The sequence below is a fragment of the Rhea americana genome, unplaced genomic scaffold, assembly GCF_003343005.1.
Source record: "Rhea americana isolate MKP2758 unplaced genomic scaffold, rheAme1 scaffold_20, whole genome shotgun sequence".
Lineage (NCBI taxonomy): Eukaryota > Metazoa > Chordata > Aves > Rheiformes > Rheidae > Rhea > Rhea americana.
In genome coordinates this window covers 173,869-199,644 of record NW_028186150.1, presented here as the reverse complement: position 1 = coordinate 199,644, position 25,776 = coordinate 173,869, and the positions used below count along the sequence as shown (strand labels likewise).

General features: G+C 37.1%; 1 protein-coding gene across 3 annotated transcripts in view; it reads right to left on the bottom strand.

The window, feature by feature from the left end:
* Window positions 1-25,776, bottom strand: part of GARRE1 (granule associated Rac and RHOG effector 1) — a 49,899-nt gene that overhangs the window by 19,676 nt on the left and 4,447 nt on the right. Inside the window, exons 2-5 of one of the 3 annotated variants that reach the window (XM_085303742.1) lie at window positions 22,457-22,573; window positions 22,190-22,312; window positions 21,946-22,056; window positions 8,341-9,688 (exon numbers count right to left, since the gene is read on the bottom strand). In XM_085303742.1, coding sequence (XP_085159868.1) covers window positions 8,341-8,835 — 495 coding nt within the window. In that variant the 5' untranslated portion in view covers window positions 8,836-9,688; window positions 21,946-22,056; window positions 22,190-22,312; window positions 22,457-22,573. The remainder of the gene's footprint in view (window positions 1-8,340; window positions 9,689-21,945; window positions 22,057-22,189; window positions 22,313-22,456; window positions 22,574-25,776) is intronic. The other 2 variants (XM_085303743.1, XM_085303741.1) reach the window with 2 other exon arrangements.

The window sequence follows — 25,776 nt, the reverse complement described above, 5'->3', positions numbered from 1 at the left end:
ACAGAACTACTTCAAAACACTATCACAAAAATCAAATAAATTGAACCCACAAGTTTATCTTCCAATCAAAGCAATAATCAGTAATAAACATCAAAATGTTTTGCATCATAAGACAACGTAGTGTCATTTTTGGAATCAAATCATGACCGCGGAATACATACACAAAGTTGCAGCTGTCACTTGCACTTTTTGACAGGAACTCTTAATGCTGATGCAAATTTTCACTCCAGAATACTTCACTGCAATGGGTCATGTAATACTAYTGTGCAGCACATGGGGGTAAGCAGGGAATAAAAAGCAAGAGAAAGGGTACTAGGACGTTCCTCCTCTGTTCCACRGGGAGCTGGACTGAGGGGTGCCTGGGGCACCGCTGCTCCCATGGGCACCGGGGCGCGAGGTGCAGCTTTGCCCAGCATGAGCTGGGCTCTGCGCCACCCACACCCGCAGCAGCAGCCTTTTTCCTCCACAGATTTCCATTCTTCCTTTCATCTTCCTCTCCAATACTACTGTCACACCTGAGGGTTACAACCGAAAGATACACACCTGCATTACTACAAGCAAAGCAAAGGTCACAAACTGAGTATTCAGGTGCACCCACTGTACATAAAAGAACAGGTAAGAATACAACTTTCCAAAAGGGCAACCGAGAGAAGAACGGCACACGAGCAGACGTACTCTACCCGTTTTCAGGGCCACACTTTCCTAAGCGGACAAAAGCTAGTAACAAAGCAAAATTAGAACACAGCAAAGCAGCAAATATTTTCCAAATTACTGCAGAAAGCATTCAAGAAGCTATTCAAAATGTTTTCTTTCTTTTACGCTTTGTCACACAAAGTTGTTTAAAATGTGTATTTGACTTTGATTTATTCAAAAAGAYTAGACTTAAATTCCATTTTAGGAATAATTCATAAAATATACAGATAATGTACAAAGCTATCATGCCTCGGAGCAAATAAATCATCTGGCTTGTTTTCAGCTACATTCTTCTGGAACAAAAATATTCAGACGCAAAGATCTTACTGGCAAGATTCTGCAGTCACACTAGCAGTTATATGCATTAACTATCTATTTTAAAAAAAAATCAGTAGTGGCAATTCTTTTTTCCATTGCATCCGGACTCCTTTTGACATTCCATTCTGGTTCAATCACTTCCCTTCTTTGTACAAAGCATAAAATTGGAAGTGTAGTTTGCCTTATTAAAAAAAGTACTTAGAAAATGACAAAAGGAATAAAGCTCCAACTTTCCTGGCTACAAAATTAGAAAGATTTATAAGAAAATTGGAGGAATAAAAGGCTAGTAATCCAAATATTTCTGTGTATGGAGCATGCAGTACTCGGGGGAAGAAGAAACTAGGACTCATTAGGAATTTCAAGCCAATTAAGTTTCAAATAATATTTAAGGTACAGAGGTTGAAGTTTCCCCTGCCTGGGAATAACTCTCAAAATAAACAAATGATTTAGTTTAAGTGGCAGCACATAGCATTCCTAGTATAATTTACAATGTTAAGCAGTAAAGATAAATAACAACATCTGTTTTGCTTGAAATTTTGTGTGACAAATAACCTATTYCAGTCTCCCTTAGAAATGGGTAAAGATGGTTTTAAATACTTAAATAAAATTCAATTGGTGGGTGATTTTTGCACTGTAGATTAAATATTTGCTTCAAACGCCAAACTCATTTTGTTTTAAATTTCACTCCTTGAGGATTTTCTTCTGAAGAGCTATGTCTCTCACTTTGTTGTGGGAGAGTACAACCACCACCAGTTTATTAAATACAGCCAGCAGTTACCCTGTRAAGTATGTAAAGCAACATACTAAGTCCTTGTTGCAAAATTGGCACATCATCCTCAGCATACAATGCAGTGTTTTCACAATTAGAGTAGAGATACCACCATCTATCTGGAGTTTATTCTTCTCTACTTTCCCATGCAGGAGTGTTCAATCCTCCTTCTTGAGACCATAAAAGGGGCAAACTAAAGTCTAGGGATTACATAATAWCCAAAGATGAGCAGGAATCATCACAAGTGTCAACCAGAAGTTCTTAGGTTTTTGGTTGGGGGAAGGTTCTTTTCTTGTTTTGTTTTTTAAACCACTTCTTAGGATTACTCACATTGCACATACGATGAGCTCTTCTGCCTGCAAACTTTTTAATCCCAAGAAATACACCACTAGCACCATTGACTTTCCTAGCCCTTTAGCAGGAAGGACGACTATCTCAGTAGCTAAATAATCTTACCCAAAGGAATCTGGCATCAAGTTTGGGCAGCTGGAAGTAACGTACTTTTCAGTGAGGTCTTGTATCAGATTCTCTTGTCCCTAAAACAGGTGACAGTTTGTTGAGTTTATTCAGTGTAGCTTGCTTCCAATTGCAATTGCTTAGAGAGTTATTGTTCCTTTTTCATATATCTYGAGGAAAAAAGAAATCTAGAGTTTCCTTTTCAGCACTTTAAGACTGTATCTAAACTAACACTTTTGGAAGCATACCTTTGAAACTGTGCAACTTCAGGAACATGCAGTACAACAGCTCATCACCCAAGGAGCRAAATTAAGGGACAATCATGACACCACAACTGACTGCTAATAACTAAGCTAGCTAATACAATCAGWTTGGTTATGTATAAAAAGCAATCTCCCATAAGGATGCAGTATTTGGCTCCCATATTATCATCTTGATGGGGGCATGCAATCGATTTGTGTACAATTTGTCTAGCAAATTATTCCAAAAAGCTGTAGAGATTTTATTGCTAACAGTGATTCCACGCAAATTCCCAGGCAAGAAATTTTAAACACAGATTCTTTAAAACATTCACTACCATTGATAAAGTCTGCAAATAATCAATATGTCAGTCTTCTAACCTCGATACAAACACCTCCTGTTCCAAGTACCATTTTATAGAACGGTATTTCATTGCTGGGGGGGGAGCGGGGTGTTCTTCTCTCAAACAAAAAAAAACTCAAAATACCACAGCACACASTTACTTTATTCCCTGGTTTCCAACTACCCTCATTTCCCTTAGCATAGCCCTTAATATATGCAGGACTTGCCTTCTTGAAAGCTAACCTATCTGCCCACTAAAGAGACCAGCTGGAAATAGCAATATATTTACGTTAAAAATGAGGTATTACTCAAACCGGTGTACAAACTTGTGAGATAACCCCCTTTCCCACTCAGCACTGGAAGTGAACATTACTCATTTTTCACTACGTCGCAGTCCCCTGCAGTTCAGCAGAGCCATCTCATATGACCCAAAACAACTCCATGGCAGACACAGTCCTGCTCATTAAAAACAGTTACCTCCAAGATAAAGCTAGAACTTGTATTGCAATCTAGTTTACCTTTACACTGTTAGGAGACGTGGACAACCTGGCAGGCTCCTTTACATGGACAGTCGACCTGAAAACCTTGTAGTGGTAATCCGATATTGAGAGCTATTAAAACACTAACTATTCTTAGACATTTTATGTCTAAATTAGTGTTAAGGCTATCTAAAATAAAATAAAATAAAATGTCTGACTAACACAAAATATTTCTAAAGACTATGCTAGTACATTAAAGAGCAGACCATGAGATTATAGACAGAAGCAACAGAATAGTATATAACACTGTTCTAGCCACAGTATTTTTCTACTGATCTGAAGCAGCTTTTGCTAGTAACAATTTCCCATCTCCAATAAGCCTGCAGCCAATCCTTGCAAACCACAGAAAAGATGTATCATAAGATGCAATTCAGGCTTTACAGTATTTSCTAAGGAAAGCATGTGTTTTATATTTACTAGGACATTTTTGTTCCATAAGCTTCTTAAATGCTCAAAAGAAAAGCCAAAAATAATCATCGTTTAATATGAAATGGAGCTACCAAGCAAGTAATTTGTGCCCCRGTAACGCTTCCCTTTTGTTTATGAAGGAAACACGTATGTTTCTATCATTACCACTTTTAGGAAAATACAAAAACTCCATCTATAACTAAAACATGATTCATTCTTTGTGTTTTGCAGTTAAGCCTGCTGCACAACTTCACAAAACAGCAGRAAATAGAGAAACATTTTTCTTGTATTAATTCTTATTTTTCCATGGGGTTTTCTTTTAACACTTTTATTAGCGGTTTTAGTGTATTTTTCTATGTCACAAAACTCTAATGTCTGATCTGAAAATTTAAAGAATATGAAAATACACTTTCATTCTCCTTGATTTCCAAGCTGTTTCTCACCCATATAAGCACAGAACTCTTAAGAATTTGAGGTCTTCATAGGTTTTTTGAGAGAGAAGGAGAGGTGACAAAAGCAAAAACTAAAAGTCAACATATGCATTTCTGAAATTAAGAAACCTTGGCAAAATCCATTTGTCACCAATACTTTGATCAAGAGAAGTCAACTTTTTATATATCCCRGCAGTCAGCTCTGAGCAAGCAATCTCTGTTCAGACAAAAATAAATAAATAAAAATTACCAACCACTGCCACAGGTCCAGGTTGCACAATCTTTTTTTAGTTCAAATCCAAATCAATCTATGGTCATCAGAACTTGCAGTTTTCTTAATACAGCCTTCCCTGAGAGCTAAAGCCTGCTGTACTGATTAAAAGTGTGTAGCATCTCAGGAAAGTTATAGCTATAACTTCCAAAAGTTAAATCTGCTCCACTTATATGTCTCATTCCTCCACAAATCAACACACACATCCTCTGTTGAGAAAGGCTTAGGAAAGGAATACTTTCTTTAGCTGAGGTCATGCATAGAAAAAGCCTGATTCTGAATGTCTTTCTAATGAATTTTGGGTTCTATCCTTCCAACCCACCATGAATGATGACTCACCTCCCATTGCTCTGCAATGCCTGACTCCATCCCCCAAGCAAGGGGCTCTTGAGCACCTCTTGATAGGGTATTTGTGAGCTGCCACTCAGACATTCAATCATCCCTTAATTCTTTTTTCAGACAGATAATCAGGTCAGTTCTTTCAGTCACCTACCAGAGAAGCTGGAAAAGCTACTTTAGATATTACTCTATTTTCCCCTCCATCAAAGGAAAAATTGTGCTGCTTGTGACACACTTTTCCCCTGGTTYTCCAAGTCAGTGAACCCTGATAAAAGTCAGGCAACTCCCCCTTTTTTTTTCCTGCTTCCATTAGATTGATGCAGAAGTGAGTTTTTAAATCTTGTTTTATGAAATGATAATTTTTTCATAGATCATGATTTTTTTTTTTATTAAATGTTTAGCATAAGTAGCTCAGTCTTCAAATCACAGAAAAGAGCAGGAGAGGATCTTAAAAGGTCATTTTACTGTCCCAAGCAAGGAACAATTTTAACCGAGTCCCTTCTGACAGATGCAGGTTTAACCTGTTCTTTAAGTTCTTTACGATGGAGGCTCCACTGCCTTTGTAGCAATCTATTTCAGTACCTCATTGACATCACTAAGTATTTCTACAATGTCCTGCAAGCAATTTAAATTCRTTACTTCTTGCTCCACCTTACATGGACACGAAGGATGGAACATTGCCACCTCCTCTGGCAGGTTCTTGCCTATCCAAAGAATTCTGATCTTCTTCCTTAGCCTTCTCTTCTGTAAGGTCAGTAATGTCTTTTTCTTCTTCTTCCTGCCTCCCCCCCTCAATTTGTCCTCTATTTTCTGGATGTCTGATTATTCTTGTTGATTTTCTCTAGTCTCCCTACAGCTGCTCACTACTTCTCTAAGTGCAATAGCATTAACAGTTTGGTGCAGTACTGTATTTAATATCACACTAACTCAAGTGAAGACAGTTGAATTTATATTTCATGGTTGTTGCAGGTTATATCCTGTTAACACATGACAACTACCTCTTTGCACAATAGCAACAATATTGATTTACGATTTGCTAGAGCACAACACCAACTCCTATTCAACAGATGATTGCCATAAGCCCTAGATGCTTCTCTGCAGAAGTACTGCCCAATCGTACATTTGCCATACTCCATTAGTGAGACTGGTGATTTCTATTTAAGCAYAGTACTTTGCAGTTTTCCCCTCTGAATCTATCTGACTGGGAAACTCATTTGTGGAATTAAGATTATTTTTAAAATTCGGTAGGTCTTCCGACATACTTGTACCATGCAGTTTCACATCATCTGTAAATTTAACAGGTATATTCTCTATGCAGACCTCTGCCAAGCCTTATTCAATACACACTTCCATTTTGACARTGAGCCACCGATAACTGCTTCCTGGGCACAATTATCCAATTAGTCTGACACATACTTGTGTCATCTAAACCATGCTCCCTAGCTGACTTACAAAGCTATCATGTGAGTCACTGACAAATCCTTAAATTTTGCTCGCTCTTAAGCAAAAGTAGAATGGAGTACTTGTCCCATTAAGCAAAAATTCTCAGAACTTTTGCATATTGACTTTTTTTTTTAAGTTAGGTGTAAGATGCAGCTTTAATTAAGGAAAGGTTAAGAGCCCTGCAATGATGAGTGATTTATTTCCTCAAGATATGCTTAAAAACAAAACAAAGCACTCTTGCCRTTCTCTTTAAAAAGTTTTCATCATATACAGAGTTACCTAGCAAGAGTACTGCAGGTGCACACAGTGCTCAGGCACAAGGGTTAGGTCTACAAAGGTAAATGGAGACAGAAACAAGTTTCTCCACTTGTGCTCTAAGTTTGCAGGACATGTAGCTGGGCTAAAACAATACCTCGCTTTGGCTAATATATTCAATATACTGCTAGTGAAACACTCCTTTCAGGAGATCCCCATCTGGGTGCAGGGTAGAATTAGCACCTGGAATTGTTCAACTAGATTATAAAAGCAGTACAGATAGTTACCAACATTTTGCAAGACASAGTTTTAAAGTCCACAAAAAATGCTGGAAGAAAAGTGGTACTCTGGGGTGGGGTGGGGAGGAGAGTTGTTTTAACTAAAATATTCTGCATTCACATATTATCAAGGTCTTCAGTTACATGAACACATGCAGATTTTTAAATAGAAAGATTTTTTTCTTCCTATGGCCTTAGATAAGCATAGAAATATATTGGCTTGATTCTATATTAGTTATAACCAYCTTCTGTAGACTGGTCTTTGTGAAGACAATCTTACTTCACTGTATAAAGCTACACAACCTGGAAAAACATGTCTAGCATTTTTTGCTACAATTATGTGCTACAAATTTTACTTAACATTATATTATACTTAACTACTTCACCCATAAGTTGCACACTTAGAGAAAACAAAGTGCTTGAAAGGCAAGCATGCATAACATTCATAACTTACAGAGTTACTAGAAATATAAATCAAAAATAAGAAACTCAAAAATAAGTTTTCTAATCAGGATGGCACTCAGTAGGTAAAACTTTGCAAAGACTCCTGTAAAATAAACATGTTAGAATATGAAGAACTATTTAAAACACCAGGAAATCATATGTGAGTATCACTCAACCCATTACATAACCTTGTAATTAAGAAGCTTACTACAGGGAAAATGCACAACCAGACACAGTTAAGGTTGTGCATGCTATCTGAACTTGGAGATCTCTGAACTTTGTTATGCACTTGCTGCTAGTATATGGAAACCATAGCAAAAAGTCATGACAATTTTTTACAGCACGAATATCCCAAGTTAGCATGATATTTTTCTTTTACACATAACACCTACATAAAACGACTTACAAAGACAGAACTGTTTCGAAGAGTGATAAAACGCTCTTTTACATAAAATTGGATCATTACTCAACTAATACGTAGTTTCAAACAACAGCTAAGCACAATTTGGCACTGCCATGTATGTTCAGATTTCCCCTTGAATGGATAATACTAAGAAAAATATAGTTTAATTTAGAAATATGTCATAATATCATTAGAAATATGAGTTAATACAGGACAGATGCGGGGTTTGGGGTTTTTTTTTGTTTGTTTTAAAACCTTTATTTAAGTCCTCCTCCCCTTTTCTTTAAAGGCTAAGCATACATTTCCTCAAAGAAGAAAGATGGTTTTGGATTGCTAGTTAAAAGTTAAAAACACATAGAAGATTAATATTTAAAACAATACAAATAGTAAAATTTATTTACTCAATGGAAAGAAAGTTCATCTTTCCAATTTTAAGACATCTTTGAATTTATTGCAAGTCCCTGTACAAAAATACCTGCCAAATATCCAGATTAACATACCTGGAAGATGCCCACTGCAAATAACCTAATGCTTTCAAGGCAAAAACGTAACAAAATAGAAAGGGTTTTCCTTCTTTTACCCAGAAAGCATTATTCATAAAAATAAAAGACAGTGAGAACTACTGGAGCAGCAGTGATTTTAAAGAGAAGTTTAATTAAGAAGGAACAAGACAAATTCACATGCAAACTAGTATCCCCYAAGGTAACTTACCTCAATGTCTTGTAGGCTGAATTCTTTTTGATCTTTGAAGTTTGCAGCTCCTGCACTCAGTTCCATCAGCATTTTTGCTATTTCTGGTTTTATTGCTGCTGTGAGTCGACTTGCCGCTTCCATGACATGTTCCTGCACGTCTTTCAGTTGCATAGCTGCCTTAGAATAGTGCGAGTTCCTAAATACACTGCTGAAAAGGTCTGTAAGGAAAGTGCTCGTACGGCAAAACACATTGAGTGCATCCAGATATTTGGAGATTCCCTGCTGGATGTCTGCAATCGGAGTAGTATGGGATCCAGGGTGGCTGCAGCTGCCCGCAGCAGCTGAGGAGACCAAAGGGGATGCTGGGGTTGTAGATGCCAGCGGTGCGCTCAGGGTCCTGCCTAGCTCAGGCATTTGATACTGCTGGTGTTGCTGCACTTTTTGCTTGGACCCGCCAAGCAAAAAGCGCCGCTTATAGTCCATTTTGCTTTCTTGTGCACTACAGCAATACATAAGTGAGTGCTCGTCCAAAGATTCCTTGAATTAACAATCACTTGTCAAATTCCTTCCGCAAATATATAGTTATGTACAGTAACAGTGGAGGACTGTGTACATAGGTTTCACAAAAGGCATTTCAAAAAGGCAAGCATCTGTATAATCTGTATCAGCAGTGAGAAAGGCAGCAGCTTTGCTGACTTAGTATTTTCAGTGTTCAGTGCAGCCCTGCTGCAGTTACAAACTGTACTCAAAAAGCATGCCGAAGTATCTTAATAATGCTCTGTCTCGTTTGGTATTCCACTCTGCATACAGAAAAGCAACACTGCAGCAGAGAAGTTATCGCCTATAATTTCTTCATGAGCATACTGACACTTCCTGTTAAGTCTACAAAAGTTACTTTTGTCAACGCAAATAATATTTTTAGAAGCAATACCTTAATATAATTTTCCAATCAGTAATATCAGGAAAAGCGGAGCAAACCACTGATCAACAGCGATTATAAAAGCAGTGCAGAAGCTCCGTCCTTGAAAAAGCAAATCCTTATGTCACCAGATCAAATATCTTTAAATGTCTTGACAGAGCCAGTCTGTCAAATTAGTTTACTTGTAGTGTCTCTTCTTAATACTGGAAGAAAGAAAAGAAAAAGAAAAGAAAAGAAAAAGACTCTGTTTACAGAAGACGTTGCAAATATAAGCTATTAAAAATCAGAGTGTTTATTATTGCAAGCCTTCTTCTCCTTTCCTTGTTCGTTGAGGTAGTTGTTTCCGTTGTAACGTTAAGAAGTGGTGCTTCCAGATTGCATTTGCCCTCAATTGTAGACTCAGAACAAAAATGCACAAATGTATWTGTAAGGCCTCTAGGTCATTTCCTGTGAAGGAAAAAAAAAGTTAAAAGGTTATTGAACAATGAGAAGCTTTACGATTTTAACTCCTGCAGCATCCCAATACATTTCTCTAGACATACATTACGAACAAAGCGTAAGATCAAAGAAGGGGGAGTTGTACTGATAATTTAAAAGGCAGTTACAAGTTAGTATCATCACGTTACTAAACAGTGGCGAATATTTTATTAGTTCTCCCATCCAAGAATGCTAAATTTTAGACTAGCAGTTAATCCCCAGTGCAACGCTTTTAGAGTTAACAACAAWAGAAGGCTATCAATGCAGATTTCAGGGAGAGTTAATTATATTTTCTAACCTTATCCTTTTTCAATAATTTAAGAGTTAAGTAAACAAAACCTTTTTTTCACACACCATAATTTATTGCAGAAATTCAAGATTTCCAATGGTTCTTTTAAGTAATTTACTGGATGAATAGACACAGTTCTATTTTTTYCTTTTTTTTTTCCTCAGTGCAACAGCATACAAAGTACTCTGTTAATATCCTGACATTAGCTGAAGAAAACAATGCACGCATCTGGTTTCAGAATGATAGTGTGYACCTATCACACGCAGCACCTTATACGTGGCAGAACTACCCAACAGAGCAGCCAGAGCTGTCCCACTCAACATACAAGTATGGGGGAACTGCGCCTTCTAGAGCTGCCCTAACTGCTACCGGCAACGCCCGGTGCAGCTGCGGAGCGGCGGGCACCTTCTCGCGAGTGTCTGCCGGAAGGTTAGCAGCGCCTGAGCAGTGACACAGGCTCACGCTGCAGCGGGAGATCTCCGTGGCCGGCTGGAGGAATCTGAGCTGTTGGAAGAGGGCGTTAACGGTGTTGGGGCCCTTGCTCCTAGCCAGACCCAGCTCCTAACTGGGCAGAGTTTGGCATTGCATGATCACGAACACACGTGGGAGTCATATCCACGAAACTGGTCGCTGTTACACTAGSAGTACATTCATATTCGTGTGTGCACATGTTTATAAATATATATATAAATATATATACACACACACACACCCCTATGTGTGTACATATATAAACATATGTATGTTTGTAAATATATAGGCATGTGTACAGAGAGACAAGAGAAAAAGATTCTTTTTTAATAAATGCAATGAATTTACAGCCTGTTACTTAATCCCATTTCAATGTTTTCTCTRTTCCAGGGTCAAAATTGCATTGACCTAGTTACTTCTTTTTTTTGCCAGTTCAGTCAGACTGGGAAACTCCTTTCCAGTTTCCTAAGCAATTAACTTTCTACATTCTTCCTCACTTCAAGAGAGAAATTTCCTATTTCTTGGAGAGAATAAAAATAACAGTAAAAGATACCTGGGATTTCTAATGCCTGGATGTTATTAGAGGGAAAGTATAATGTACAGAATTGTAATTTATTCAGTCAGTTTACCCAGTTGCAGTTATTAATGACACTTTAGGCTACTCTCTCCCTCTTGTACAAATACATAACTTGATTTGATCAAATAAGGACRTTCCTTTCCTTAGCGCAGCAATTGTGACTTATGAGGCTAGTATCAAACAGTAACTCCTAATAGATTTTTTTTTTCTCTTGAGCACTTAAAAGTAAAAAGAATAATCCAGATATATTAAGGAGCACTTTAACTCAGCAACAAAATATTCCCCTAACTATATGAAATCTGTATCAGTAGCATCAAAAAGGTTGAGGAATTAAGATTTTATTTGTAGTCAAAATTTGTTTTCCACCTGTCTGAAGAAATATTACTTTGTTTTGACAGATGTCTGATACAAAGACACCCCCCCCCCCAAAAAAAGGAAGCAAAGGCAAAACATAACATAGTAGGACAAAACATCATATAGAGAGTCAGATAGCCTCACACTCACTAAGACAACAGACATGCAAGATTTTGATAAGTCACTGTTGCAGAWGATTTTGCTTCCAAGATCTAAAGCAAATATTCTTATATATTCCCTCTTTTTAAAAAGATGATAAGACAGATAAAACACTGCAGATATTTCCACATGCATTCCAACATCCTTYATTAAGACACTTTAAGCTGATTATTTTCTTTCCTAAAAGTTAGCCTTACATTTCTCTCAAAATCGGTATTCAATATTTCAAAATGAAATAAACTTCTTAAGTAGAGAATTTTCTAGGAGGTCTTTATATCATATGCATAGTTAAAAATATTTTCCTCCTTGCTTTACAAGCTACAGTGATTTACAATGTCAAGCATGAATAAATTGGTTTTCTTGATTGCATATAAATGTAGATGAAGCAAAAGACTTGGTTAATTTATATGCATTGTGTAAGTAAACTGGTGACTGTTGCCTAAATAGACATGAAATTTCATATTGCAGAAGAACTTGAGAAATGACCATGAAACATCTAAACGTTAATTAGCACAAGAAGTAGAAAAAGCTAAGAAGGGGATTTTGGGCAAGATAGCATTGAACTAGTCAAGCATACGAGAGGCACTATGATTTGATTCTTCCGATTACATTGTGAGACTTTCACTATCAAATTAAGAGACATGGAAACTGCCATTTCAAATGGCCTGACATTTAGACAATACCTGAAATGCTAAAACCTGAAAGAAAACAAATGCAATGAACAGGAAAAATGTTGTTTTCATATTTCTTACAGCTATGAAAACACGAAAAATCATGTTTTACTTCTATACAATTTCATAGCCAAACTTGTAGATGCTTATTCAATTCTCTGAATAGGGCAGATAGACTTCAAAATTTATTTGTAATAAAATCAACAACTTAGAGGGCAGCTTGGATCTTTAGCATCTAAAAAGCCTTATTTATTTAGAGAAAAAAACACTCAGTGTGAGGAAAGCCATAAACTTTGATATCTCTCAAGACTAGACATTAATACCAGATGTATTTTACATTCTATTATGAGACTGACAATGGGCTATGTACAAAATAAACATTTTGTATCCTTTTGTATGTTTTTCTGAAAAWGCGACAATATTGTTCTCACTTCTTCTCCCACAGCTGCCCTTGGTGCAGGGACTAAGACTGTAGGCTCCACATTGTAACAACTTGAACTTAATGCCACGCCAGCTCTTATCATATTACAAAAAAGAATTTGAAAGATTCCATTATGATGATATAAGAACAGCATGTTATCAGTTCAAAATACAAATGTGAAATTTGTACAACATTTTGCCAACGATARAGATTTCACAGAAATCAAGTGCAGAAAGTCTCATTAAAAAGTTAGTATGCCACAAATCAAAAAAAWTATATTCCTTCTTGTATGTAATCAAGACTAAAATAATGTTGCTTATGTTATATTAAACATAAATACTATATAATATACAGTATAAAAATAAGCAATTGAATATTATCCTATCRACAGGTATAGAATGCTACTGAAAATTTTTATCACATTGCACTGTTTATGCTCTTGTTTTAAGAACTAATGCCAYGGTTAAGGAGTTAATAGTTATTGCTATTTGAACTTCCACATAAAATCAAGGAGACTTCTACATGAGTTGCTCTGTGTACAAATTGCCACATCTACAYAGAAAAAACAAAGTAGATGTAAATGAGTGCTTACTGCCAAGTGACAGGACAAGAGGCAACGGGCAAAAACTGGAACACAGGAAGTTCCATCTGAATATGAGGAAAAGCTTCTTCGCTGTGAGGGTGACAGAGCACTGGAACAGGTTGCTCAGAGAGGTTGTGGAGTCTCCTTCTCTGGAGATACTCAAAGTCTGCCTGGATGCAACCCTGTCTGACATGCTCTAGGTGACCCTGCTTGAGCAGGGGCGTCAGAGTAGGTGATCTCCAGAGGTCCCTTCTAACCTCAACCATTCTGTGAATTTGTGATTACACAAATCAGATCTGCTTTTTTTCTCCCCCCCTTTTTTTAATGCAACACCCAAAATTCTTTGCTTAGCTACTTCCCAACAGTCAAAAGTAGTCTCCTCAACTCAGATTTATACAGAAAACTTTCAGGTACAAAGGCTAAACAGAAATCCATAGGTGCTGAACTCCAATAGAAACAAGAGGGCTAATCCCGCTCCACCTTGCCTGCGATTGCTCTCCTAGGAGAAGAGGCAACTTTTTTCCCTGATCCTGAATTAATACAGGAAACTGGGCAGAGGAAGGRGGGAATAAAACATACAAGTCTATCACTACTTAGTGTAGTTACACAGTTACCCTGTCAACTTCCTTTCTGCCAATTTCATTTATCATCTAAAGAAGAGTTTTGTAGACCACATTGGTTAAACATTTTTGGATGATAAAAAGATTTTTTTCATGCCTTAAAAGGGCTCTGATCTCAACTTTAAAAGCTGCTTGCCGAGGTGTTCTTTCTGAAGCATACTCTCCTTTTTGTGAGGGGGCAATATATACCATCATGAACACACGTACTAGTAAGATGATCCGAAATGCTGGTAAACTTAGCTAAATTTTTGGAAATAATGTATCTAAATATTGTACGTTGGTTTTAGCTTTTTTGAGGTACACACTGCAAATCTCAGGGCGAGCTTATTACGACTAGCACCATCCATGTAAAACAATTAAATACAAAAGTGACCAAGCTCATTTAATGTCCCAGAAAATATAACTCCAAAAGAAACAAACCCCAGACTGGCCAGATTACTTACTACGGAAAAGCCTGAACAAACAAAGCCTACTGCAAGGCCAGAAGGTCAGCAAGCTGCTGAAGTCGAGGGCCTCCTGTTGAGAGCACACCAATTCCTGCTCAAATTCAGTTATACAAATCTCACACAAATCCAAAAGTCACTTCACTACAAATGGAGTTATTCTGCCTTCAAATCCGGCTGTCACTAATGCGTATACCGGATCCTATACCTAGCCACCTACAGTCCAAACGCAGATGCCTTAAAAAACCAAAAAGCAAAACAAACCCACTCAAATGATGGTACTTATCTGAATTGCAAATGAGCAGCAAAAATAGTAAGGAAAGCCCATACACTATCTCCTAAAGACCAGTCTTTCACTGTCCAAGCCGCTCCCGGACTCAGAACCAGAAACGTTGCCCTCRGGCCCAAACAATCTGGGTTTGCAGGTCAGCACCTCGTACGGCAGCTGGCAACGCTGGGGCAAACCCAATASAGTGGTTCTCCCAGCAGGCAGGGGCATGAGGCTGACATCAGGCACAGAGCCCGCGGCAGATGCACTCAGCCACCCTGAGCATCATCACACCGTCAAGACCAGCAGAGCAAGGACTGTAGAGGGACACTAKGGGATTTTGGAGAAGGGAGTGCCAAGGGGCACAGCTACAAAACGCTCCAAACCAGTACTCTACACTAAAACACAGACACAGTAATTCAACAAGAGAAATAAAATTAGTCACAGATAGGCTCCTCACAAACTGGATTGCTCCAGTGCACTCAACACACTAATGAACCCTACCATATCRTTGCCCGGATCTAAATGCCAGAGGCTGCACGCAGTGTAGGAGGTTACCTTTTGCTTCTCCTTTTAGACAGGTTACTAACCTTAAGTAAGAATACAAGAGCTATGACAGATGGTGAAAATGATTTCCCCTGAATAAACTTTTCTTGGTCACAGAAAATAAATAGATTAAGAAAAACAGCTTAGTACCAACTATGTATATTGCATAAATATAGTCAGAATGTAAACAATTCTTTTTTTAATTTTAAACTAGACATCAATATAAGGTTACAGATATTAAATAGGARTTATTTTTTCATTTTCTTCTATTCCAAAAGCATGTATTATATTCACAGCTAAAGAGTATATTTAGCATCTAYAAAACAGATCCTTTCCAAAATATTAGAAATTAAAATCCATATACCAAAAAATGAAATTGAAGAAACATTAGAATTTCAGTAGCAAATGTCACTCCTTGAGAAATTTAGTTTTACCTTGAACCAGAACTTCTCTGACACTCTCAATCAACATACAGCAATTTTTAAGATTAATAAATGTGGTAAGAATGAAAATTTGACCCTATAAAGAATTTCTCAATAATTGAGTAACATGTTCAATCCAGCTATAAAAAGAAATAGCATAGCATTAAACTACATAACAAGRATAGTCATGTAATTAAAAAATATAAGAGATAAATAAAAGGTATATATATTGCTGAAACAACTTCTAAACTATAGGTTTTGGAAGAAAGCTTTCATAAGCAATCACAACAAATCCACAGTGTAAAAAATACACCACTAGTTTGTGGAACTTGATAGCCATGGTAAGAAATTACCATAACAAGAGGGTATTTCTCATATACCAGTTATTTAAATGTGAAATYGGACATAAAAATATGTTCTATATTACACACCTATTTTAATATTGCCTTCCTGGTAAGAATTTTACATTTCCACTAAGATCGACTACAATTACAGTGTCTTTCCCTTTGTTCCTTAGTCACATACTCAGAATTTCAAAGAGCTGATTTCTCTTGGCTGATGAAGCATGTTTTTGTAACAAATCAAGCAGTAGAAGCTTATACACTTTATTAGTAAGAGATAAATTAATTGGGCATAGACACATTTTTTGATCAGAGCTAACACATTCTAGTTATTCTTACATATTAAAGTCCTTCAAATTCTGGCAGTAGGTAGGACAGACCAACCTGTAAGATATTACTACACATCAGATCAATTTACACTGAGGTTCAATAGAAGTATCAGGTTTCTCTTTGCACTACCTTTTCATGCTGGGTTTACTTCAGACCTGCAAAGCCAGCACCCACCACTAATGGCAAAAGCCTGAGAGCAATCCTGATCTTGCAGGAAGGAAGAGGGACAGAAACGGTACTTTCAGTTGAACCAGTGAGCTGCTTTGATACTATCACTAATTTACACAGATCAACAAAATTAAGGGGCATGGCTTTATATCAGCTTAAACCAATGAGTGAAATACACCTCTCAAGAATAATCTTTCTACAATGTTGAGGTAATACCATAGAGTAACTCTTTAGGGAGTATGACAAAGAACACTCGGCTTTATCACAACTTACCAACACATAATTAATCRTATAGTTCAGGATTCTAGAACAAACTCACTAGAAGAGATTTTTATGCTGTCTTTSATATAAACTTTTCAGGATAACAAAAAGTCAGAAATTATGTTTTGAAAATTAAAMTTTTCAATTGACAAGAATGGTTATCTCAAAGTAATGCTGCCTGGCAGAAAATATGCATTAATCTCTCCAACATCAGCTAATTTGTTATTTGCACCTGTAACATCTTATGAAGAAATAATTAATACTTAAAGTGTGAAACTGATTTTATAGGGGTTGACAAGCCTCAAGTTATCTTCACAGCTGGGGCAAATGAGGCTTAGAATTTTTCAGGGAATTGCCCGAGCAGTTGTCAGGATACAGGCGCACAACAATAACAAAACATGCACACACACGCACAAAAAGAAAAAAAAAAAAAACACTGGAGACAACAGTGAGAGGAAGCACGCGCTGGCAGCTAGGCCAACACAGCAGGTAGTACACACTGCTGAATCTTGATTGCTTTTAGTCAAGGGCCTATACTGGCTCCACAGCAAAAAAGAAAAACCACTCTCTTGTGCCGAGGCTGACACCACCACTGGAAGACCCAGGCAGCTACTATATGTTCTTCCATCATTCGAGTTCAAAGCCTCCTAATTGAGGAGGGTAGGGAAAGAACAGGGGAAAGGGAAGGAGAGACAGAAATAGTCTATATCTCAATACCATTTTAGTTCTCGTTAGCTCATGAATTGCTTATTGGGATTCCTTTCTGGCTGCTTGCCTAGAACATTTGGAGGAGAAACATAACGAGAAGAAAGAAGGAGGCATGCCAGCCCTCAGTGAACCCATAAAGCTCGCACTGGAAACCTCTTCCTTCCAGAATCTACCCTCTCTAATACCAGCTCACCAGACCCTCTGATCCATTCTCCTCGGCCRTTTCAGAGTTGGATGCATCGCTAGCAACAGGATTAAAACTGATTCAGTGTCTTCCCCTCCACCAATGGAGGACCTTAATATGCACGACATGCTTCATATAGACTAAGCAGCTACTCTGCTTTAACTATAATCACATTGAGCACCTTATTTAAGAGTATTGAAATGTAAACAGACCATCTTACTGTTAATGCAGAAATTGATCTTCTCATTTACTGGTGAAGCAATTACAACGAAGCTAGATTTCAAAGAATATAAATGGGTGGTTCCAGCATGCTGGCTTTATTAGCTCTGCAAAGATAAGTTTCACTAATGAAATATTTACATAACATTTATAGATAGCCTCTAAACAAATTCTGTTATGTATTTGTCTAGAGTCTTTTCCCTTCAAAATGACTCTCCTTAAAACAAGACTATTAATTTCTTTGTGCTGATTTGTGCCTTTTGCATTTATACTGAGAAATCCCTAGCAGCATAACTATGCTAACTGCCCTAAAAGACAAGCAAAGACAAAACATAACTCCACCCCAAAAAAACAAATCACTAACCACTTCATCGTGAAAACTCATCAGAAACTTGATGGAGAAAAATGGAAAAGGCTGAAGCTCTAGGGGCTAGAAAGCTACTTAAGGACCAAGGGACTTGGTTACTCAGCACACCTTGCTTTCAGTTTAACCCTCCAAAAAGAATCAACAGCCCTGACTTACGTAACTACACTCCCTATAAAATATACATGGAAGGTAGGTATCTATTAAGGAAATATACAGTATATTGAGCTAGATTCTTCTGCACAGAGCCTACACTGTATCAGGCTGCTGCTTACATCTTGAAGTAAAGATACAGCACAGAAAATAGACCCAACTCAAATCTTAGCAGTAAGATGACAGCAAAAGGAAAAACTGATGAAAGGAACATGTTAAATCAAACTTTCTTGCAGACTTGGGTGACTCCCTGAATGCCAAAAATAAATGGCCATGTCAGATCACGATCACCGTTTCAATCCTCCCTTGGCAGGATGCTTACGTTATCTGCTTTGAAAACAGCACAAGTTCCCTTTAAAAGTCAACTATGGGTGTGAAAGAGAAGGAAAAGGACATGATGTTCATTCTTTTCACAGGATAGCCTAACATGGCATTTGCACAAAGCACAACAAAGTCATGTTCAACGTGATGCTCAGCCAGAGGAAAGCCAGAAGGGTGCTCTGAACACCAGCCCCAAACCCACTCTCTCCTCAGAGTAGTACCAGGAGCGAGATGAACAAAAACACTCACGCAACCAGAGAGAGCAAAGGAGCACAAAACAGGCACTCTCTCCCCAGAGCAAACCCGAACGCCGCCAACTCTGCCTCCCAGGAACAACAGGCTAAAAAACGCTTTGATTCTGCTYACCTGAAGGACTGCTTACAAAGAAACCTCTGCTCTAGCTTACAGCTAGCCACTCACAACCCAGGACCTGAAAAAATACACTCTTCCTCCAGAGGTAGGAAGGAAAGGCCACAGTTAGAGGAAGGGATGGAGGGCAAACAMTTTCTAGAATAGTCTGAGAACAAGTTAAGTTTCGATTCCCATAAAAGGCCTTTTTCAGCCACAGATTCCCCTTGTTGCTGAAGGAAGGCAAGAAACTCAACGACAGGCTGAACTGGAGAAAATATCTCATATTCAGTGTAGAAGAAAAATACAACTTGGGTCAGGCTTGTGCATCGTGGTCTAGTTATGGCCATTTCAGATAACCTTTTTTCAAAGGATTTCCCACGTAAACCCCACCACCACATCGTACATGCACATCAAGGCTTTCTAAACTACAGCAAGCCACGTGGGTTAGATAACTAACTTCTCCACTCTTTCATTCCTTATTACAGTTTCACTTCAAACACAGTATCAATGAGTTTAGGATAGTATCTCCTTATTAAAACTAAAACATTACAGAGCATTTACAAAACTAAATATAATCGTTTCTCAGTTCTCTAATGATAACTATAGAAACCAAGTTTTCCCAYGATTCTGCAGAAGACAAGCCTTCATATTGGGGGAAAAATAATACAAATCTGCAAACTTATAGTAAGCATCTTAAATCTAGAAGCAGTTTATTCTTCAGGCTCAGTTCAACATTAGACTTAAACATACAGTTTTGGTACCTTCCATACTCAAACACCTCACTAAAAATGAATTGTGCTTTTCCATTAAGAATAAATGTCAGATGTATATCCACCAGGAATAGAAACTTTTAATACAAAAGCACTGTAAATTTCCTGCTAAGAAGTTTCTACTGTAATCTTTCCTTCACAAAAATAAAGATTTGTTAAGGAGATTTAGATTTTTTTTTAATTTAGTTACTTGACCAGCACAGATCAAGAAATTGAGATGTGTAGAACTTCATTCCCACTAGTTTAAAACAATTTGTCTACGGTCACAAAAAATATACTATAAAAAGCTTCTCCATCTACAAAAAACAGGAATGATTCCCACCCTTTGCCAATATACTTGGAGAGAAAAATCGAAAGATACTCTGTAAACACTAATAACACTTTTCTCAGAAGTTAGGTTTCCTAGCCTGAAACAAATCATTCCTTAAATAAGATTAGAAAAAATAACTGGGACTAAAGAGTCCATGTCAAATAATACAATATTTAGGCATGATGTACTACATTTATATATATAGATGTAGGGGGGATTGTTTTGTTTTTAAGAATGGCAAAATTTTACAAGACTGAGTGATTAAAGAAATAAATTTATTATGGATAAATGTATTGACTCATACATGGGGAAAACCATCCTAGCTTCACATATGAAACGACAGGCTCTAGGCTGATCCTAACCATTTAGTAAGACAATCTCAGGGTTGTAAGAGATTGTTTTTGCTAAAATGTCAGCCTGATGCTGAATGGTAGTTAAAAGAGTAAACCTTATGTTACAGATTAAGAAAGGAATTAGAAGTGGTATTGGGAAATCCAGAAAACAGAATTACCCCACTGCATAAATGCATGGTTTATCCACACGCGAAATTTAGTGCACGGTCCTGGTTTCCTTATTTCAAAAGAAAACAGACACATTAGAAGTAGAAAAGGCACAAAGAAGGGCAAAGTTGAATCAAAGGTATGGAACAGCTCCCGTATGAGGAACAAATCAGTAAGCTAAGACACTTCATCCTGGAGAAGACTATGATTTTGAGGCAGAGATGAGGAATACAAGAAGGAACATGAGGTGGAAAGGTCTACAAATCCCCAAGTGTCACAGACCATGTGGGTAAGGATCAGCTCTTCACCTCCTCCTCCTCCAAGGTCCCTTTGACTTACTAAATGACAAACCACTGGCTCAGTGAATCCTATACACAGCAAATAGTACAAGATAGTTTAAATGTGCGTAGGCCACAAATTATCCTGTTCCTACCTTTCCCTTCATGACATCCACGGGATGCAGAAGGCTGAAATGGATCGATTCTCACTTGGAATCAGCATGGCATTTCTTACCTTTTATTCACTACAATTGAGTGTTCAGCAAAAGCAGTATATCACAATGACATACTACTTACAACTGCCCTTGAACAGAAGCATTTTCTCATTGATAAGTCAGTTTACCAACCTCTAGACAAGGTTTCCATTCATTTTTGTGATCTTGCAAACATAGATATTACATTTCACAAATGCCACACGTGAAATTTCAAAGTACTCATGCTTACTAGCATATACATATTTGATTTTTCCTACTGAAATAAATATCCCTAAATCAAAATTCTAAACACATTTAGCTGAGCTGCAACGCTATGCGACTTGAAAAAGAAAATCCAACTCTAGAACCATTTTGTTATACATTTTAATTCCTGGTTTTAGTAGCGTTAGAGAAAAGTATTATTTCAATGTAGTGAAAATTACAGATCATCTATACATTTAAACTTCTTCTGTGAATAACAAATTTCTGAGTACTAGAAACAGCAGACAGACCAGGTACAAAAAAATCCTGTATAGTAAAGCCTTTGAGATCTCCCTCAACTTTTTTTGCCTGTTTGCAACAAGGATGACAAAACCTCTCTCGAAACACTTCGAGTAACTCAACACCAACAATCTTTCCTCTCCCAAATTACTATACTACTTCTGTATTCTCAATGCTTGCCACAGAACACATCTACAACATTCTCCTTACACTAGACTACACCAAAAAAAAAAACCTCAAACTCCTACAAATTTATTTCCTTAGTTGCATTGAATATATTAATCTTAATACCCACTTAYACAAATGAAATTAGCACGTACTTCCACATGCAGACTATTTACTTTTTCATATTTAACAAATATTACCTTGCTATTTGCTTCTAATTGATATTTAAAACTAAATCAACATCTACTAAGATTTATTCCCTTCAGCACAGGTTAGAAGCTTTACCCTGTTTTAGTGTTCGCTTTTTTTCCTCCTCTTCAACTCATTCAATGCAAGTCTCCTACTTCAAAAGCTTTTCTCATCATTAAATATTCTTAAGTTACATGAACTAGATTTCTAAAAATAGAAAACAGGAAGACATAATATCAGGAAAAATGACATCAGCACATACATTTACTGTCTCACGACAGTTGCAAACATTAGCTTTTTCTCATTTAACAAATGCAGAGAGGGATTCATGTCTCCGTACCACAACGCCTGTGTTCTGGGAGCAGACTTTCCAAACTGTTTATAGGCTTACTGTATTTGAGTAGCAGTGGATTCATCAGTGAACAGCTGGAGTTTTGCCCAGGAAAACAAGCTATATTCAATACTGGAGAGAGAGAGGGACATGATGATTAGGCCTTTCATATCCCTCTCATCGTGAAAATTACAGAATTATCAGAAAACTGTAATCATGAAAATTTTAAACTAAGGAGAATGTATTTTTACAGCAAATGAACATAATTGTGTTTACCATATTTGGGCCCGAGGTTGGCTAGCAATTCAGGCTGTATATAGACAGCAATATCTGATTCACTGTCACAGGATATGAATAAACCAGAGCAATCCAGTGTGAATAACTGTCTCTCTCCTAAAACAAAACCAAACATTAACGAGTGCATAATACCCCCAAAAGGATCATATAAGACCACCGTAAATAGCAATTTCATAAACAGTAGCAGTCAAATAATTTTAACAAAAATTCTAAATCATTCTTGCACTAGCTCTTAACAGTAGACTTTTAAGAATTGTCAAAATGCTTCATTTCTGTCAAATCTACATTTCTAATATATTAAATTATGTAGAACTAATTTCTATAGTTGATGAAGGAACAGTGGTAACAAGTAATTTGAGATCACAGAGATTAAAAAACTAGAAATGGTAACATGCATACTTCATAATCTTTTCTCATTTTTTTTTTAAATCAAAAAGACTGCTTATGTGTCTTCAGCATAGCAATTGGCTCCTCATTAAGACCAGAATTTATAAGTCCTAATGAAATATAGATGAGATTTTTAAAATAGTACTAACTCAAGCTGCACAGCTGGAGTCAAAACATGATTTGTTATAAGAGCAAATATAGCACCCTCTAGATTATAAGGGGCTCTCTCTCTCTCAAAAAAAAAAATCAAAATAGAAAAATACAACCAAATCTGGCAAACCATAACCTTTCCCCCTCAAAAGCACCCAAAGCTTAGAGCTTATCTAGTTGCTCTGCCTGCTCTACATCAGATAACTAAAATAGGCTTCCCCAAATTGCTCAATCCTCTGCAAATGCCGTTAACAACAGTTACATATAAAAGTTAAGCACTGGAGACAAAAAGATTCTTCTCTTACCCTTCTAAAGCAAGTCTTTGTGTTCTAGCAAGTATCACCTCATATTTACCACAATGGCAAGAGCTTAAACCTTTGAGGCTTCCATATCTAATGCCTTCTATTAATTGCTTCAGTAATCCTGCTTTCTATTTTAGTCCACAGAATAATTTGTGGACTTTTATGCATACAATGTAAATGCCAAAGTTGGCTACAGGTCAACTTAAAATCAAAAGCTACAGACTTAGGTTTAGGAATGTGAGAACAGTCTTAAGCTTCCTCTCATCCTCTCCTTATACCTGACATAGCTCTGAGATACTTCTAGTTTTAAAGGCAGCTAGACGCTTTTTTTTTTTTTTTGCATTTTATGTGTTACTCCTAAGCAGACTGGCTTGATTAAAATTATTTCTCTATATTAAAGAAAGCTGAAGTTGTTAACATTTTAAACCAATGATTGTTTTCCTGTTTTTTTWAAAAACATTAATACTCATTTAATAATGAAGTTTACTAATTTATTTTAATAAATGTAAAATTATACTTTGGGAAAACAAAGCTCATTTTGTGTAATTCGTACACAGCCTACTAATGAATATAAGTAACAGAACATCTATTTGCTAACAAATACATACATGGAATTCTGCTGGCACATCTTAAGTAACATGCATAAATTTTCTAGCTTCCAGCTTTAAGCTACATTAAATATATGGCATGGAAAGACATACAACAGTCAAACTGATGACAGATAAACACTGATGAAATTTGACTGATACAATGTGATTTTTGCTTTAAAAATTCACTGTTCTTAGGTTAAGAATTATTTCCCAAAGAACTCTTCAACTATTTCCCCATAAAATTATTAAAGAATTATCAATGCTAATTTATAGCTTACAAAGCACAGTCAGAGCACCTTACCATGTCCTGAAAGTAGAATTACTGACAGCTTACTGCTAAGGCCTCAGTCACGTGTGTGATTTGTCACCGGGTTATTATGTGTCAAAATTCCAGCATTGAGTTGTGCAAGAAATTTTTCTCCCAGCAGAGGACACAATAGGATATTTATGCTGCTATAGCACATCTTGAAAGGGAAATAGCTGTGATGTTCTAACCCAAAAAACAAGTAAGCATGACAGAGTCTACTGAGTAGAAATCACAGAAATACACACAAGTTAACCCGAACATCTAGGCTTAAAATTCTATGATTTGTTAGATCTTTTTGAAAACTCACTCTCTTCCTCTTGAAGCACCAGTGGTCCAAAACATAATGCGCACAGGTCAGTGGAAGATCCTAACTGCATACCAAGTATATCCATTGGTATACTGCAACATTCATTGACAGAGCTGAGTTTTTTTTCCCACAAATACAGACCAGAAAGAAATATTAGAAATTTTAACTTATAACTACTGATGTCAATTATATTTAAGAAATAATAGTGATTTTGTCAATGTGAAGGATTATGTTTATATTGGAAACCGTCTAGGTGATGTAGCCGTACTGATGCTCCTCCCCAGTAACTTGTGTTGGCAAAGGACTCTCTGCTGCCAAAATTGCAACACAGCAAAGCTCTGCCAGCCATAAGACACTGTAAAGGTGCCATATGCATTTAAGCAATGTTTCAATATTAGCTGATGTGTCTMTTACAGATTTGGCTAAAATCCTTTCAAACATATTTCTTAAGTATTAGATTTAGAAAAAGTGACCTTTCCACCACAAGGATTACCACCGGTGCCAGGGTGGCCCTCTGTCCAGGGCCGCTTACGCGACTAATCCTGCATCAACAAATAATGGGAAGAACAAGGACAGCAAGCATCAAGGTGATGCTCTGCAAATTTTACTGCACATATTACTGCACCCCCCCAGGCACCTTTCAGTTTAGCCACCGTTGGACTTTCTCCCTCCTCCCATCCCCCCAGCCAGGCTCCAAACCTTGGAGTAACCTTGTTTATCCCCCTGCCCCCCCACCACCACCACCACCCCGGGAGACCAGAGGCAGCTCCATGCCTGAAACATAACCTCTAATCTTATTTTCTATTTCTAGCCTACAATTCACGACCCTTATCCTATTTTTTTAAATTAAATATTCGCTATGTTGTAGGCTCTGCTTCCTGTAGTCAGAAAAAGGCACAAGCTACTTCAGAATTTATAATCACATGTTTCTCATTGAGGAGAATTTTACTTTAGGAGCATTAGAAACGTATAGCATTTACATATCCTAGGTTGAAAAGTCTTCTCTAAATATAAAGTTTTCAATGCTTCTGCCAGCACTCCACTGTAACAGAACAGCTTTATTTGTTAGCAAGTGAAGACCTTAAATACAACAGAATTGCATTTTGGGGYAGTTTGCAAAGCACTATTTTAATGATATTTACAAAGTATTTGTAGATACAAATCTTAAGTCTTATAAATTACAGGGTTTTATTACAGAAGAAGTCTTCTTGTCTAACATCATCTATTTACCAGAAGGTCTTTGCTTACATTTAGGA